General features: G+C 40.4%; 2 protein-coding genes and 1 long non-coding RNA gene across 3 annotated transcripts in view; 2 read left to right on the forward strand and 1 right to left on the reverse strand.

Annotated features, from left to right (window-relative positions):
• The first annotated feature begins 3,212 nt into the window (after nucleotides 1-3,212).
• Nucleotides 3,213-10,283, forward strand: LOC119020769. Its single transcript, XM_037100411.1, has 2 exons — nucleotides 3,213-3,427; nucleotides 3,900-10,283. The coding sequence occupies exons 1-2, from the start codon at nucleotides 3,222-3,224 to the stop codon at nucleotides 5,350-5,352; spliced, it is 1,659 nt and encodes a 552-aa protein (XP_036956306.1). The 5' UTR covers nucleotides 3,213-3,221; the 3' UTR covers nucleotides 5,353-10,283.
• Nucleotides 3,288-17,075, reverse strand: part of LOC119020781 — a 47,996-nt gene continuing 34,208 nt past the window's right edge. The window contains exon 3 of the long non-coding RNA XR_005075415.1: nucleotides 3,288-3,461. This is a non-coding gene — a long non-coding RNA (uncharacterized LOC119020781). The remainder of the gene's footprint in view (nucleotides 3,462-17,075) is intronic.
• LOC119020780 (transcription factor HES-2-like) lies at nucleotides 12,649-13,595 on the forward strand. The gene is made up of 2 exons (XM_037100423.1): nucleotides 12,649-12,891; nucleotides 13,005-13,595. Exons 1-2 carry the CDS (start codon nucleotides 12,769-12,771, stop codon nucleotides 13,335-13,337), a joined length of 456 nt encoding a protein of 151 aa, XP_036956318.1. The 5' UTR covers nucleotides 12,649-12,768; the 3' UTR covers nucleotides 13,338-13,595.

Raw genomic sequence — 17,075 nt, forward strand, 5'->3', positions numbered from 1 at the left:
CGAAGGGTGACTCATGGTTGTGATGTGCTGGAGTTAACAATACTGTTCATACGTCTAATTCAAGGGTGCTGAGCTGCATGTGCGTATGTGTGTGTGTGTGTGAGTGAGTGTGTGTGTGTGCATGTGTGTGTGAAGCAGGATGAGGTTTATGTCGGCTCGTAGGTGTTAACCCTTTACCGACAACATGGACATGATGTCCCAATTCGTCATATCTGATTCAAAATCACCTGTTTGTTTGTCATACTGGAATAAATCCACCATCTGTCTGCAGGCAGAGTTGTGCTTTGTCACCCATTTGTATAATGTTGATTATTTTAGAGTTTCCAGTCTGTAGTGTGTAAAAAAAGATATGATGAAGTGCAATTAAAATGGCAGCATGCAGACTCAAATTTGATTATAGTATCACTGACGCCGTTTCACACAATGCAGGGGAGGAATGAAGAATTCCTCTTGTGATTCAGTCTGTCATTTTGGACGAATAAGAGAGTAGTGCTGCAGAGGCTGACATTTGTTGACTTTTAGACCCTAGTACATGTAAAACTCCCACAACACTGGATCCTACATTTCCCATAATGCAGTTAGACAGCATCTTGCCATTAGATCCTCCATTTCTGGTAAACAACCACTTATTTAATACTTCACACCTCCAGTCTGTATCACAGGCTTTCTGTTATATATAATTACTCTTTACGCTCAGCTGACATAACCCTGCTGACATCAATTTGACATCATCAGGGTTATTTCTTTTTGTGAAAGTGCCTGCAGAGCCACAGAAGACATTTTACAGGCTGAGAAAGACGAGTCATTCTGCTTACAGTGACCAGAAAACTGATCTACATGTCTAAAAAAGGTGGAGTGCAGGTATAACACACCATCGCTTGAGGTCATAAAGCGCTATTCTCAGGGGACTAGACAGAGGGCATCATGTTATACATAAATTACCTCCCATATCTGTTTCATGCAGTACATATGCAAAGTTAGTATATTACTAAAATGTACTGACATTATCCCTGGAAACGACCTCAAGGACCGTAATACTGTTTGAGCCTGTTGAAAGATAAGAGTTTCTGTTAGATTTTAGCTAGCTCTTTCTGCAAGTCGGTCTCTGTGTTGTGAAGTGAGATGATTTTCCAGCTGAATTTCCACTCAAATGGTGTCAAAGCTTTACCTATACCTGCACGGTAGATGAAGTTAGCGTCTATCTGATGAAGACATCAGAATATTTATCAGCCAAAGAGCCAGATATTTTCCACAGTTGGTGGAAACTAAACCTGAACTAAAAGGAAAGTGAATATGTGACTTCCATGGGATCATCATCATCTGCTTCTGCTGGATGTGGGAATAGGCACATGTTTGCTTACATCACATCTCTTCTCCACCTCTATCTGCTTCCTCAGGTGAATGGGCGGAGTCTAGCACACCTGAGTCAACGTGATGCTCTGCGGATCCTGGCGGCCAGTCAGCGTCCAATCACCATGCAGATAAAGGGTCAGAGGGGGTGTGGCAACGAGGTAGACAGGGCATCCTGGGAGCCACTCCCCCTTAACCTGCAGCACCTCAATCTGCCCCTCCCAATGATGGGGACTGGACGTAACGCATCCAGCCCCTCCTACCAAGACAGGTAAACAAATACAGAAACCTAACTGAATGTTTCATAGACCAGTGAAACGTTTATCTGTACTTGGTCTCAAGCTCTGTGGTTTCTCTCAGTTAAAAATGTTGTGCTGTTTGCAGCTAAATTTAGTAACTGGAATGTATATTCATGTATAATTCAAAATATAATCACACCTGAGTACGCAGAGGTTCAATGTGGCATCACTTGTGCGTATGCACTGACTGCAACTGTAAAAATATAGTACGAAGACCCAGTTTAACATAAATGTCAATATCAGTTTTGGAGCATGTCAGCAGTTCTGGGAATAAGAAAAGAAAATCTAAATTGATGTTCTTGTCTTCCGACTCAGACATTATTACAGCCATCTGCCTGTGCCACAAGATCACTGTGAAGGAGGACGGTACAGCTACCTGTCAAGCTCCCCACGGGACACTGTGGACATTGGCCACCAGGTGACACACACACACGCACACACGCACACACACACACACACACGGTCAGTAGATCTTTGTCATATGGTTTGTTGACTCTTTGTCAGTTAGGTCCAGTTTTGACAAAAAATGTCTACAACTGGTAATGAATGAAAAACCCATAAACATAGAGAAGCTTTGTGTTGTCTCATTTTCTTTGTTTCACATCATGAATCCTGCAGGATCCAGAACTGACTGGCCGCGGACCAAAGGGACAGAACTGCCTGATGGGATGTTGCAATTCAAACCTAGAAGAACCTAATGGCTGCCACAGTCAGGTATCAACACTTAGCAATCAATCGTATCGCTTGGAATGCATATGGTAACTGTCCAAACAAGAAACCTGAGCTTCAGATACAAAAATAATACTTTTTTAAAATTGCTTTCTTTCAGCGTAGAATCACTCCCAGCTTCTCGTGCAGAAGTTGGGAGTGATATATCATATTCCTCTGAGTTGTAACATTCAATTGTTGTCCAAAAGCTATGAATAAAAACAGATCAATGAGCAACTTTCATGTGGATTAGTCCTTCATTAACTTTAACACATAGACTTGTTTATTTTGACTCACGCGTAAAATTCTGTGCCGAAAATACTAGAGCACCAAATGTGGATTAATCCTGAGCTGAAAATAGTCCCCAAACTATTTCCTCAGTCACTATTTACTTACAGTAGCTGAGTTTCCTCACTGCTACAGACATATTTAGTCACTACTCAGAAGGTACTGCAGTCCCGCACACAGACAGAACATAAAAATATGCAGTTATTTATAGTGTTATGATGTGTGTTTTTGTGTAAATGACCTTGCGACTAAGGATGCATCTTGTTGCAGACGGATGACGAGGACTTCATGCTGGAGAAGCCGCTGGGCTTCCTGCCCCTCCACCATGAGCTGGACAGTGGTCTGGGCTGGACTGACGGCTCCCTACACCAGGGGGATCTTTCAGGACTGGAGACCGAGGAGGGTGGCCTGGATGAGTGTCATTCACATGCGGCCCTCGCCCCAGGAGGTTGTGGGGGCTATGGGGGGGGTTCTCCTTCTTCTGAGTCCTTTATCTCCTCAGAGCTCAGTGACTCTGGCTTCTACAGCGTGAGCACCGGGGAGTTCAGGCACTTCCAGAGGCTGTTGGAGAAACGAATGCGCCTGTACAATGCCAGGCTGCAACATCAGGCTGAATCGTGCGAGCGGCGGGAACGACGTGACAGCTGCCCCAAGAGCCACCGTGAGCTGCTGGAGGCCATCCCTGAGGCTCTGACCATGCAGCCGCAGTGTCAGCGCCTGCAGCTCACAATGGAGGAGGGCGGTGTGCCCGTCATGGATCCCCCACCTCGTGGACTTTTCAGGTAACAGCTGGTAAAACAATTGCCTCCTGCCCGACTGGTAAAAAGACACAATTTTGCTATAATACAAGTTATTTTGACTATTTCACTGCCTAAAAACTTAGCCACCAACACTATATGTCCATCAGTGACACTGTTTGACAGGCAGAAGACGATATGGCTCAGTCAGTGGTTTATTATCAATGTTTGGGGCAAGAAATTAGGGGCAAGAAGTGACTTGGTGGTTTTAAACCTGCCTTAAAACCAACTGTAACCAGATAATTTGAATTCAGGCAGTTAGAAAACATTTAAGACCAGCTGCTGTCCAATTCATCCTGGTTTGAATCAGGTTTTAAAACCACTTGTTCAAAAACCAGCTGAATACCAGTTTGATTAAATCAGTTTATCTTTGCTGTCAATATTATCTCTGTCTCATTAGGCTAGTTATAACCAAATGTTACAGTTTGTTTCTTAACTTTACTGTTTGTATTTCCAGGGTTTCATCAGTCCAGTTCCATAAAGCTGATCGGCCATGTCTCAACCGTCACAGCTCCAGCAGTGGTGCACTCTTCAATCCCTCCCATGCCCACGCTGGCGTCTCACGAATGCCTGCCCCGGTCCTCTCCACCTGCAGCACCCCCTCCAGCCACCGGAGACCACTAGTACCCATGCAGCAGCACCACCATGGCTCCAGTTCAGTGGGAATGCTGAGGAGAAGCCGAACGCTGCACCATCGCCCTCCTCCGCAGGAGTATCGTCGCCGGGCCAGCCACCCAGCCTCTCCCTCCTACTGTGCAGCAACCCTGCACCACTATAGTGGAGTAGCCCCATGTAATGTCCTACCGCCTGGCCTGCCAGAGGAAGGTGAGCTAGTAGCAGGTGTGATGGCTTCTCACCCAGCAGGCCTAGCCCTCTCACCCCAACAGCACCCTGCCACTTTGGGGCACATCAGAGGGGCCAACACCCATGACAGATGCTACGACAACAACCCTAACAGCCAGATCGCTCACCACGAATGGTGGCACTCACAGGAAAGACACTTGATGCCTGACCCCATGGTGACAGAAATGGACAGAGAGAGGGAAAGAGAAATGGAACAAAAAAGGCAAATGCAAAAGGAGAAAGAGCTGGAGAGGGAGAGGGAGAGGGAGAGGGAGGCACAGATTCAGGAGGAGATGGACAGAGAGAGACAGCAGGAGCTGAGCAGGAGCAGAGCCAGAGAGCAGCAGCACCTCCAGAGTTTGGTCCACCCTCCTCAGGGTGGAGACATCAATGACACCTGGCCAAAACCGGCCATCCGTCAGTCCCAAGTTGGCGTGGGAGGCAGAGGTCCCTACAGTACCCTGGAGGGCCACACAGGGGCTTGCTCTGCTGGATGGGATGCAAAGAAAGTACAGATGAATGCTGGTTCAAGCCCTAATCCCAGTTCTGGTTTTCAGCCAAAACTTGATATGAGCTGTAAACCCAATGCAACATCACGAATCTCCAGGGCCCAGCTCCTGAGAGACCGGGCTTCTCAACTGGCAGATGAACGCAGTGGGATGAGCACAGATGAGGAGACCAATACGGACATGCTGTTGGGTCGTTACTGGAGTCGAACCGAAAGGAGGGAACACTTCCTGTTGGCCCGTGAGCAGAGGCAGCAGCAGCTGCAGGCCAGAGGAGTACCTATACGAGATGCTATAAGCAGGGGAGGGGCCATCGCGGGATCGGCAGGAGTGTCTGCTGGAGACGGAGGTATGCTGGAAAGCAGAGGACGCGGAGCTTTTGCAGATGGGCGGGGCAACACGGTCCTTGAGCTGAGTCAGAGAAAGCTGAGTCGTTTGAGGAATAGGAAGCTGCTGGATGACTGGATAACAGTAGAGGAGCTGCTGACTCATGGGACCAGGCTGGACAACCACGACGACATGCTGTGTCCCAGCTCCCTGCTGACGGTCACCACCGTCTAACTGCATGGACACCACGTCTAACTGTAACTCTGCGCGCCTGTGAGTGTGTGTAATGTCAAGCTAACAATACAACATTTGAGTAAATCCTCTTGTTCTGCCTTTTCCAGAGTCAGATGTTGAGATGAATATCAGCTTCATCTCGGAAGTCCAGTACAGAGATAGGTCCAGGATGTATTTAGCCTAGCTCAGAACAAAGACTAGAAGCAGGGGTAAACTGCTTGCCTAACTTAATCAAAAGAAAAAAAATCAACCTTCAAACAATCACATAACTGTTTGATTTAGGCAAACCTTGGTGGGGGGGTGGGGGGGGTGTATAACTGTAGACAGTATGCACCTACAGCACAGTCTGCCCTTTTTGTTGCTGTCTGTGTGCTCTTCTGAGGATATTAGAGATTGATTGTCTATGTATGAAGTACAAAGACGAGACTGATATGGATCATCTCATATGACTCTGGGCAAGAAGGAGAAAACTAGAATTTACAGAAATGTCGGACTGTTCCGTGAATGGATGTGCGCGAGAAAGGGAACCTCACTGTTATTGCTGTACATCACCTCAACTGATAGCTTTATGTGTGGGTGTGTCACCACTGTACAGCACTCCGGACAAAATGTGTGTGTCAGTGCATGACGCTTATAATGACAAACAACCGAACTAAGTCAGATGAGCGTGTATGTTTGCAACATGTGTTTCATGCTACATCTTATGCTTCACTTATTCACAGAATCTTTGACAAAATTACAAAAATTGGGGTTTGGACTCCAACCCTCAAACAGACCATGAGATTTCGGGGAGCAATACTGTTCTGCGTGATATACCTGGCTGTGCACGATAGATCACATACAACTACTTTTACATCAGGGCCACAGAACACATCAACTGTAGCAATGACGACAATGAAAACTGAGATTTGATACCAAATCGTGAGTGGTTTTTATAGAAACTCTGTTTACAGCTAAAATATACATCGGTGGGAGCTTTTGTAACTAAAAATGATTAAAAACACGGCCTGATTTACTTGCTTGTGCAAAACTAGTCAAACTGTGTTAATCAAGAATGGGGAGCAATGTGCCATGAGGTTTGCAGAGAATTCTGTCCACAGCTTTAATCTGTATGATCAGCTGCTGCTGTGTTTGGGGTGGAGTTTATGCCACATTCATGCCATGTCGTTCAGACCATACTTATGTGATCCAACTCTAAGTTACTGAAGGCATCAGAAATTTGACAATTTGTTCCAATTGGTGAATATAAATGAATAAAAACCAATAAAACAGTGAATTTTATTTAGATGTAACTGCCAGTGGCAATGACTTTGTAGCCAGTTTGCCCCTTTTAACACCAGTACAAAAATATAATATAAATATAACGATACACTCTAAACAATGGTCATGAGGCTGATTTAGACTTATTGCCCTTGTGTGGGCCATCAACAGACTTGATTCAAACAGCACATTACTGCCAATGTATGCAGCAGCAGTCCTACGTTCTTGTGAATGCGCTTTTATTTGTGATGCTGACTGATCTTTTTAATGTGCTTCATTGCTCTCTGTATGACGGCCACCACAGAAATCCCACCAATTAAAACAACACATCTAATTTTAAGGGCACAAGTACTATGAATTAGATGCCTCTTTGCCACCATTAATATCAATGTAGCGTCGTAACATGTTTTTGACACTAGTGAATGAAACTCCTTATTATGCGATCATTTTAAATTAGGCCGATAGCAGCAACTTGATTGGAGGGAGCAAGCTGACAGTGCTCTGCTGCTGCCAAATTAAAATGCAGAACCCCAACACTGTTTGGTGGCAGTAGCAGATGTAGCAGCTCGCTGTCTGAAACCTTCATAATGTCTGAATATTATAAAGTCATAATTAAAGGAGTTTTCCTCCTTTATTTTGTTGCTGACATGGCTTGAATGCAGTATAAGAGCTTTAGCCCTTCATGGCTCATTGCTCCTATTCTTTGTGCTGTCTTTACTGTTGGCAGGATGTTTACAGACCTACCTACCCAGGTAACAGCTTATGCATGTTTACTGAAATCTACAGTGATGCGTTAACTGTGTTTTAAAGAAAAGAAGATGCACCTCAAGTAAACATTACGTAGGTTTGTCAAGACTGCTGCAGCGTCTTTACAGTCAGGACAGACAGAGCTCAAGTCTGCATCGTTGACATTCCACAAAAGTGTGAGTAAAACTGAAATCTACTGATTACAGGTCTGCAGATTGGGAAAATGTGCAATAATACCTCAAGCTAGTTTTAATATGATAATGACAGTGTTGTGTGTGCTACCTGTCAGGTTTCCATCTAATGCAGTAACTCGTTTTAAATCAAATAGATGCACAAATGTGACGAGTCACCACAAGTGCACAGTAATCCCAAATCTAAAATGGCAAGAGCAAAGGTTATTGTAGATATTTACATTAATTCTTACATTGTTTTCCATGAGAGGGACCTAAGAAAACAACTTTTTGCACATCATTTTTTATACGAAAATGTTTCCCTACCTTTCTGTACCAGGGACCGAGGCCAGTGGAATGACTGTAGATAGAACGACCGTGTGTGTTGATGTTTTCTTTATAGACTATCATAGTGATTTATGGAGGAAAAAAAAAGTTTATTGTCATTGTGTTGGACATATTTCAATATTTTTCTTGTGATGGTTACAAAACCAATGTGAACAGTTTTTATGATCTTTAAAATCAACTTAATTTACTTAAAAGCTGGTGAAACCTTTATTTACCATTTTCAAAGAGTGAACACAAAATGTGAATATTATTGTCTCTTTAAATGGCGAAACTGAATTTTATTGTTGTTTTTTGGTCATTATGACATGTATATATTGATTTTGTCAGGATGGTGCAGATGAGGTTGGAGTAAGTAAGAGGACATGCTGATGTCATCAGTCGCCTCCAATGGTTTATCATGTGATTCTGTAGGTTTATAGCTGTGTTTTGGAGGCTGTATATACAGCACAGAGATTAACATTGTAGTATTAGTACGTTTAACACTCACAATATTGTTAAAATTCATTGGAAGGGGTTCAGTTTGTTCTGAATGTTTAACGTGGCATCCATGAATTATGAGTAAGACTCACTGTCACAGTAAATCTTAAAGGAACACCTTTTAGATAAATCCTCTTGTTCTCAGTGTTCTGCAGTCAGATGTTTCAGATGGATATCAGTTCTGATCTCTGTGTATTCACTAAGACGTGTTTAGCCTGGGTAACACAAAAAAGGGGTGCAAAATAACAAAACCTCACAACAACTCAAAGCTGTTAGATTTAAATCTTTGATCTTTCAAATTGACTAACGATAAGTTTTGGTTTAGTTGCAACAGTAACTATATTGTCCCCTGGCAAAATGGCTAGTGAATGTTCAAATTTTTGTGTTCAAAGTCACTCAATCATTTACCATTTGTTGTCTTTTAGGCTAATGAATGGAGCAAATCTACCAGCCAGTTGCACATTTTTATCGGCATTTGGCAACTGACGGTGCAAATTTAAAAAAAGATTTATTAGTGGCAAGTGTGGCTAAAATTAAACTTTCACTGTCGAGCCAGTTGATTTACACCTTGTATCCTACAGCTAACAAGCCTGTTATAAAGCAAACTATTTGATGCTTCCAAAAGGTCCAAAATGAAAGACTGATTAAGACTCTTCCTCTCTGGCAGCATAAAATAGCCAAAACAGAATGTCTTTTTCACAGTAGAGTTTTTTTTAACATATCACAATAACGTGGCAAAGGTGTAAATTATGAAATTATGAAGCAGACCAACTCCTTTTGGCTGCTTTGGTTTCAGGGACCAAGCATACTGGCTTATTTTCATATTGTCATGGCTTAATGGAACACATGACTGTTAATTGTCAGCAACATCTATGCTTTTCCTATTATGACAAGTCAAAATGTCTGCTGTGAAAAAGGCCTTTAGAAAGCCAAAGTGAAACTGAGAGGAATAACGCAGCAGATTAAAAACTAAATCGTGGAGCATAGTCGTACTATAGCGCTGTGTTCAGTGCTTCAACCTATGTAGAAACACCAGCTGAGTGTGTCAGCAGTTGCTCAGCTATAAATGGTCGATCAATGTTCGGTGAAATGGTTGTGCAGCTGCAAATATCTCATTCTTGCCTGGCAACATTTTTGTGGTAATTTTTCTTGCCATCCCCCCTACAAGACTTTGATTGGATTGGTTGTTTTCCAAACCAGGGACACAACAACAGCACAACACCAGATATATCTGAATCACTGAACAAAATTAATGTGAGCAGTGATGCACAAACATAAAAGGTCTTCCCTCATAGTGGGGTTGACAAGCCTAGGCAACCTTTTTTTTGTTTAAATCAGAAAGCTTTGGACTTGCTGCAAGGTGTTTCTTCCCCCTCTCTTTTGATTGAGCTATGCTATCAGTTTCCCCTGCTTTCAGTCTTTGTGCTAAGCTAAGCACCACACAAATAAAACTGATACCCATCTTTTCATCTGAATCAAAAGAAGACAGGAAATAAAGGATTTACTTTGTTTAAAACACTTGGAATCAGATTTGGAAGATGTGGAATCAAACCTCCACCCTGTTTGTTTCCACGTTTTCCCTCCCTCTCGGCTGTGACTCAAACAGTCTGAATAATGGATGATGAAGAAAGAATTTTTCTTTCCCTCCCACCCCCCTCCTTTCACTCTCTTTGCTTACGTTACACAAGGACACAGAGAGCTGAAAATAGCGCTGCTGTCCTCATGTGATGTGAAATTAAAAGCACACTGGAGCGGAGACACTTGCTGCTGGGGAACTCGATGCTTGTTTTACTTCATCTGACAATCCCTCCATCCAGCCTGCAACACCACCTCCATCTGTCTGTGCAAGGGTACTTTTCACTACAGCAAGCTTTTTGGAATATGATGATGTACATGTGATTGTAATAAAGAGATTTTAATTAGCTATGACATGGTGGTTTTGTGTTTTCATTGATGTAACACATTTCGGATGTCTTGATGTTCAGATATGTGCAGTCAACTCTGCGCTGTTTTAGCCATTCATAACTGAATTTATGTGTTACTGTAAAAAAAAACATCAATTTAGGCAATTTTTTAATTGCACAATACATGAAGTCAACAAATTACTTTGCATTCCCGCACTCATACAGTACCCCCATGCATAATACATGAACACACATTAATTAATGTTGGGTCAATCATTCATTATCCATTAAATGAATAAGTTATGGACCCTTTTCATCAAGTAAATGGAAAAATCCACTGCACAGGAGCACAGAAATTTTGGTCAGAAGAGAAAGATCTTCACTGATTGATGTTTTATACCTAAACAAACTAAATAAAGAAACTCTTTGTTTTCATGTCTGAATTAACTGAATAAACAAACTGACCTTAAAGGACACCGCCATTTTATACTGTTTCACTTGTATGTGGCTGACCCTACCACCTTTCTAGGTTACACTGTAAAAAATGCAGATGTATTCACAAAATAAGAACTATATGAGCAGATGCATGTTGCTTCACTGAAGAGGAAAAAAGGAAAAGAGGTTACTTATAATCAATTATTTTAATAATAAACTATGTCACCTGATAATAACAGTCATCTCCTCAGCAGATAAAGATTGGTACAACTGTCCTGTTTTAAGTTAACTGTCAGAAAAGGCCACACATACAGGTTGAGCATGATGTGATGTATAATGAGATCGTTTTAACAGGGAAGTGACAGATAATTCACCCACAGAGCTCCACTCGGACATTAGATTATGACTCTGTCCTAAGAGAAGAAACATCATTTCATCACAGACAATCATGCCATTTACAACGTGATGAAACTGGTTCTCTGCATTTAACCCATCCTGGAGGACACGTGGCAGCTAATGAACAGTGCCTGAGGGCCAACTTGAGATCTGATCCAGTGCCTTGGTCAAGGGCACTGACCGGAGAATTAACGCATTATACATGTTTTGATGAACTCAGAGGAAACACACACAAGCATGGGGAGAAAATTCAAACTCCCAGCAGTGTACTGTTTAACAAAACAAGTCAGCGCCAGCAGTTCAAAAAACACTGGAGGTTAATGAGGCTGAACAGAATTTAAGACAGAAAATCACAAAATGTAGGCTGATTACTGAACAAGTAAGATGAACTCAACAGTCATTGTTTTTTCTTTTTATCACATATTGATTCTTATGAAACAAATGAATCACAGTTCAAGCTTATTTAATTTAATTTAATTTTCAGAAGTGGAACCATATGGTAATTCTGGATAATCTCAGTGTATGTTTTCTGTTCTAATCTTTATATTCTACAATAATGTATCTTATAACACTTCTGGCTAGCAAAATTATGTGAGAATAATGGTTAGATTTGATGACATTTCTAATTAAAATCTTGAGCTACATTCTAAAAACTATTTGAAAATGATTTTAAAGATAAATGCCTAAATGCAGAGACAATCCTACTTTAACATATAGATAGAGTGTGGGAAAACTCTAGATCTAGGTCAGTGGGATTAGCATCCTTGACCCCTCCAGTCAGGACTATTGTGCATAGGAATTCGGCACACTTCAGGAAACATCTGTCTCAACCACCCACAGTGACTGAATGGAAAATCTGATCCAATATATAGCACAGCTCTATTTTGAGTGGATATTAAAATTTTCTGTCGGTATGTGATTAAATATGATTGAATCTACATGATTGCTGACACATGTATTTTTTTCTTAATTATATTTTGTAACTTTTATCAAACCACAAATGTTTGGAGTTTCCCTCCAGATGGTTGGTGACATCAGACTTTGACCACGTTCCATCACAAAAGTTCCTTTCAAAGCTCTTTTGTTGTGCACTGACCACATCATGCAAGCCAACTGTGGGAAACTCGGAGCAACTTTTGACTCACAGCAACGAACAGCCACAGGACAGAGGATGCACCTGCTACATTTGCAAACCAGGATGACTGTGTCTTAATTTTGACATAAATATAGAATACCATGAAGATCTGATGTTATCTGCAAGCACCATTTTTATCTTAAAATGAAATTAAAATGGTTGGAAAAATACAAACAGAGCAACGCTGTAAACAGCCGACTGATTAGTTTGCAAAGGATGTGAATAGGAGTGAAAATCATGGGCGTGTGCACAGTCAAAGTCATTGATCCCAGCATCAGGCAGCAGATCTGCTCTCTCTACAGGGTCACCACTTTCCCACATTCACACAGAGCTCTCTGAGTCTCTCTCCATCACCCCCCCGAGTCCTCCACCTGTTCCCCTGAGATCTGACCATTGTCCCCATCCAATATGACCACTGAGCATATGGCAGCTGAGCACATGAATTTGTCTTATTGGGCTCTCTGATTGGCTGAGACTGTGAGAAACTCCACTCAGACCAAGACCCACACATTCATATGGAGATGTGGGACTATAAATAGGAGGGATGAAGCCAGCAGAGATCAGATTCTCTCTACAGAGACCTCTACAGCACAGAGAGCCAGCCATGGCACCTACCATCACTGCAGCTATGACCAATTCTCAGGAGCATCTCACTCTGACCCACAAGGTAAATTCAAGATCCAACAACATTTAAATATTGTTAATGACAGGTTGTCTTTGTTCATGCTCACACTTGACTCCAGAATATGTTGTCTAATGACATTGTTCTTCTTTCTGCAGCTCAGAAAGCCTCTGGTGGAGAAGTTACGCAGAGAGCGAATCAACAGCAGCATCGAGCAGCTCAAGTCTCTCCTGGGTCCAGACTTCCTCAAACAGCAGCCAGACTCCAAGCTGGAGAAAGCAGACATCCTGGAGATGACAGTTTGTGTCCTGAGACGACTGCAGCAGCAGCATCAACAGCAGAGAAGACTGCTGAACCACGTCAACAAGCTGCAGTCTTCCTCTGACAACAACCTGACAGAGGCTGACTTCTCTCCTCTGAGCTCCACAGTCCACACCAGCATCACCAAAGACAAGAGTCCAGACAACAGCTCCCTCTGGAGGCCGTGGTAGACACCAACTCACTGGAGTTACTGCCACACAAACTCTCATGACCACATTGGTCAAAGATTACTGGACTGAATCCTTTGAAATTTGATGGACTTGTTCTTCTGTATGTACAGAAGGCTGTATTTTGTGTATTGAGTTTGTTCAAGATGACATTTCCTGAGGAAATGACAGCAACAATATCTTTCAAGTTGAGAAAGAGAACCTCTTGTCATGCATGTTGCATGAACAACATCTGATTGCATCAGCAATTATTAATCTTTTGATTGTTATTGATCATTCTGATCAGAAAACTTTAACTGTCCTTTTATGGAAATATTGTCATAATGAACTTTAATCTCTGATTAATCAAAACTGATCTGTTGTCAGATCCATATGTTTATACTTTTTTCTAAAAAGTTATTTTATTGTCACAATTTTCCTGTGACATTTGATTGATTGATGATTCACTTCACATTTACTGTTAAAATACAGTACAATGGTGATATCTTTAACCTCTTTATTAATAATTATCAACTTCTATCAAAACTCCAATTGTAGTTTTTATGGACATTTTGTCATATTGGACTTTACCTCACTCTATGTGATTATTGAAGAATGATCTGTTTTAAGATCAATATGTTTATCTTTTTACTGTCAAAGGTTTGTTAAATGTCACACTGTCACAGTTTTCATGTGACAATCTATGTTTTACATTTTGAGAATGATGTGATCTGTTTTAAGGTCAGTGTTTACTATTATGTTTTGTTTTCAAACTATAAATGTTTTAATCCATTTGGAAAAAAAACTCTTAAAGGACAGTGAGGACTGTGTCCTCAAATATTGAAAGTCATTTGTCTTTTATAAAGACAGCTGTTCCTTTACTCTCTCTGAGTACAGTGTGTCTTGTAGAAATCTACAAGTTGTTGTTGTGATGTATCATCACCTCTAGATGGCGCTTTCTCACTTCATGTGGCTCATTGTGCCTTGTTGAATAAAAAAACACTGCAAGCTGAAAACTGTGTGCCATTGAAATACTTCTTTGTAAGTGTCCTCATTATGATGAAAAAGACACTTGTCTTTTGTAGACTTTTTCTCTCTTTACTGGGAGATTTTTATGCATTCAATAAACCTTTGAATGATGATTAAATTAAGCGCATTTAGTACTCGTTTATGTTAAAAAAAACAGTTTACTGTAAATCTAGGTACAATGGCACTTATTTTATGTCAATATGTCACTATCCATAATATGTATAATACAAAGCATATCATTTGGTTCAATTAAGATATATGACAAATAGGGATTATAAATGTCTCGCCATTATGTTGGTATTTAATGAGTCAAGTTATCAAAACAATTGAGAAAAAGCACATTTCAAAGAGATTGTACACCATTATTATGTTGAAGTAATTGTCAGTTTTACGTGTTTTTGTGTAAAATATTCCAAGATAAGGATTTTCCTCTTTAAAGATGTCAGACAGTCTATCTAATGAGATGCATAATACGACACACTTCTATTGTTCCTCCAGTGAAAGGACAGAGTGTGGGAAACCAGCGGAAACTCACTCACAGAGCCCTGTAGGAAATGGATCCAGACCTTTGCTCTGAAGGGACAGGTTAAAAGAGGAGTGTGGCTCGAAAAACTGAATCTTCAGAATGTGTTTCCAATCATAAAAAACATTAAAACTTTTACCTAATGTTAAAATTCCCTTCACCAATATGACATATAATGCCATTTCCTCAAATTAGAGCTGAACAAACTCAAATTACTATTTGTCAATACAATGAATCATGAAGATGGATGATTAGTTGTAATTGCGAATCTATGATATTTTGTTTGTTTGTCTGGCTTCCATTTCAAGCCGCCTATAATTTTACTTTTGAAAACTAAATACAGGGAAAGAGAGAAAATGTTCATCATTAACACAACAGAGATCAGTGTTTTGTTAGAGAAATTAGGGCTGGACGACTAATCCAATTTTTATCGCAATTTAAATTTTGGCTTCTCACGATCATCAAAACACTGTAATCGAAGAAAAGCGATTAATGTGCCGCTGCGCGGCGTGTATGTAATTTCTGGGTTGCATACTGACTGGGTGTTTATTTTTATTTACTGTTTTTTTTATTGCTGTTATTTTTATTATTATTTATATATCATTTAATATATTATTATTCTACTTTTTTTACTTGTTACTAATTTATTTCTGGTTGTTTTTCCTAAAGGTTATATTTAAAGTTGAGTTTTGGTGGCTCAATAAATACTTTTTTTTTTAAATCAATGAATAATCGTATTTATTAATTGTGATTTAAATATCAATCAAAATAATCGTGATTATTATTTTTTCCAAGATCGTCCAGCCCTAAAAGAAATATGAATAGAATCAAGTGTCACATATAGACGTCGGTGAATATACTTTATTTTTACAAAAGCATTTAAATGAAATGGGTGATTTCTCTGATGCTTTTCATTGATCCAACTTTTGATTACTATCATTCTGAAAATAAATATTGATAAGCTGCAATTGGAAAAGAAAAAGAAAGAGACAAAATAATGACCCCTGGGAACAAGAAAGAATCCACATGAGTTATATTTGGAGACATGCCTGACTTTCTTTTAATGGGCAGCGTGTGGGAAAACTGTGGAGAACAGTGTTTAGTATGATTAGCATCCTCAACCCCACCAGCAGCAGCAGACTATTCTCTAAAGGGATTTGGCACACTTCAGGAAACAGCTGCTCCAACCTCCCACTCTCATCTACAGAGCTGAAATATTATCCAGTTACTGATACAAAGGAACATCTATGATTGGATTGTGTAAATATTGAACAAGGTTTGGACACTGGTCTGCTACATTATTTGAGCTGGACCTTAAAGTTACATTTTCTAAATAATTAAAAACTTTATAAACCTTCACTACTAGCCAATGGTGTTCTTTCCCTCCAGATGGTTGCTGACGTCAGGCTCTGTTTCTACGACAACATACGTTCAGTATCAGTCACAAAAGCTCTATTCAAAGTCCTTTTGTTGTTCATTGACCACAGCATTCAGGGAGTCAGTGTGGGAAACTGAGACCAACTTTCTACCCACACTGACTACAAGGCACCAGTCAGAGGACAAGACAGTGAAACATCTGGACAGCAGAAAGATTCTTGTTCTGAGAGTTTTTAATAACTGTTACACACATCATGAGGATCAGACTATTTTTTAATGGCTGTGAGACATGACTTTATAAAACAATGTATCTAATAAGAAAAACTAATTCAGAGTTTAACAAAAAATCTGACTGAACATTGAAGATCAAAGCAACAACAATATGGCACCTGCTATGTTTTCAGTCATATCACAGAAAAAACAGTTTGTTTTATCCAAACAACAGCTCAAACTGAAATAAAAAAGATTAAAAATACGTACATAATTCAAAAAAAATATTTGTTTAATTGTCAATCAATCAGCTGTTCCCTCCACTGGTTGTTTCAGGCTGAACTTATATAAACTCTAGGGTGGTTTAATTTTCCAAAAATGTTTTAACTTATACCAGAGAAAAAAGTACAATATGTCTCTCTGAAATGTAGTGAAATAGAAGTAAGAGTTGTTTGCAAAGAAGATACTCAAGAAGAGTACAAGCACTGCAAATGTGTACTTGAGGACAGGGCCTGAGCAAATGTAGTTAATTACATCCCACTTCTGGAAATATTTAAGCTATAATAAACTTTTGATCGAAGATGCACTTAAGGTTGGGTCTCCCACGTGTGTGATGTGATGAT

The sequence above is a fragment of the Acanthopagrus latus genome, chromosome 6 (genome assembly GCF_904848185.1).
Source record: "Acanthopagrus latus isolate v.2019 chromosome 6, fAcaLat1.1, whole genome shotgun sequence".
In the NCBI taxonomy this organism is placed as follows: Eukaryota; Metazoa; Chordata; class Actinopteri; order Spariformes; family Sparidae; genus Acanthopagrus; species Acanthopagrus latus.

Excerpts from the sequence above, each read along its gene's own strand:
- LOC119020769 (XM_037100411.1), top strand. The coding sequence starts at position 3,222 with ATGCGCCTGTACAATGCCAGGCTGCAACATCAGGCTGAATCGTGCGAG. Across the intron at positions 3,428-3,899 it reads CCACCTCGTGGACTTTTCAG|GGTTTCATCAGTCCAGTTCC; the intron begins GTAACAGCTGGT and ends TTGTATTTCCAG.
- LOC119020780 (XM_037100423.1), top strand. The coding sequence starts at position 12,769 with ATGAAGCCAGCAGAGATCAGATTCTCTCTACAGAGACCTCTACAGCAC. Across the intron at positions 12,892-13,004 it reads ATCTCACTCTGACCCACAAG|CTCAGAAAGCCTCTGGTGGA; the intron begins GTAAATTCAAGA and ends TTCTTTCTGCAG.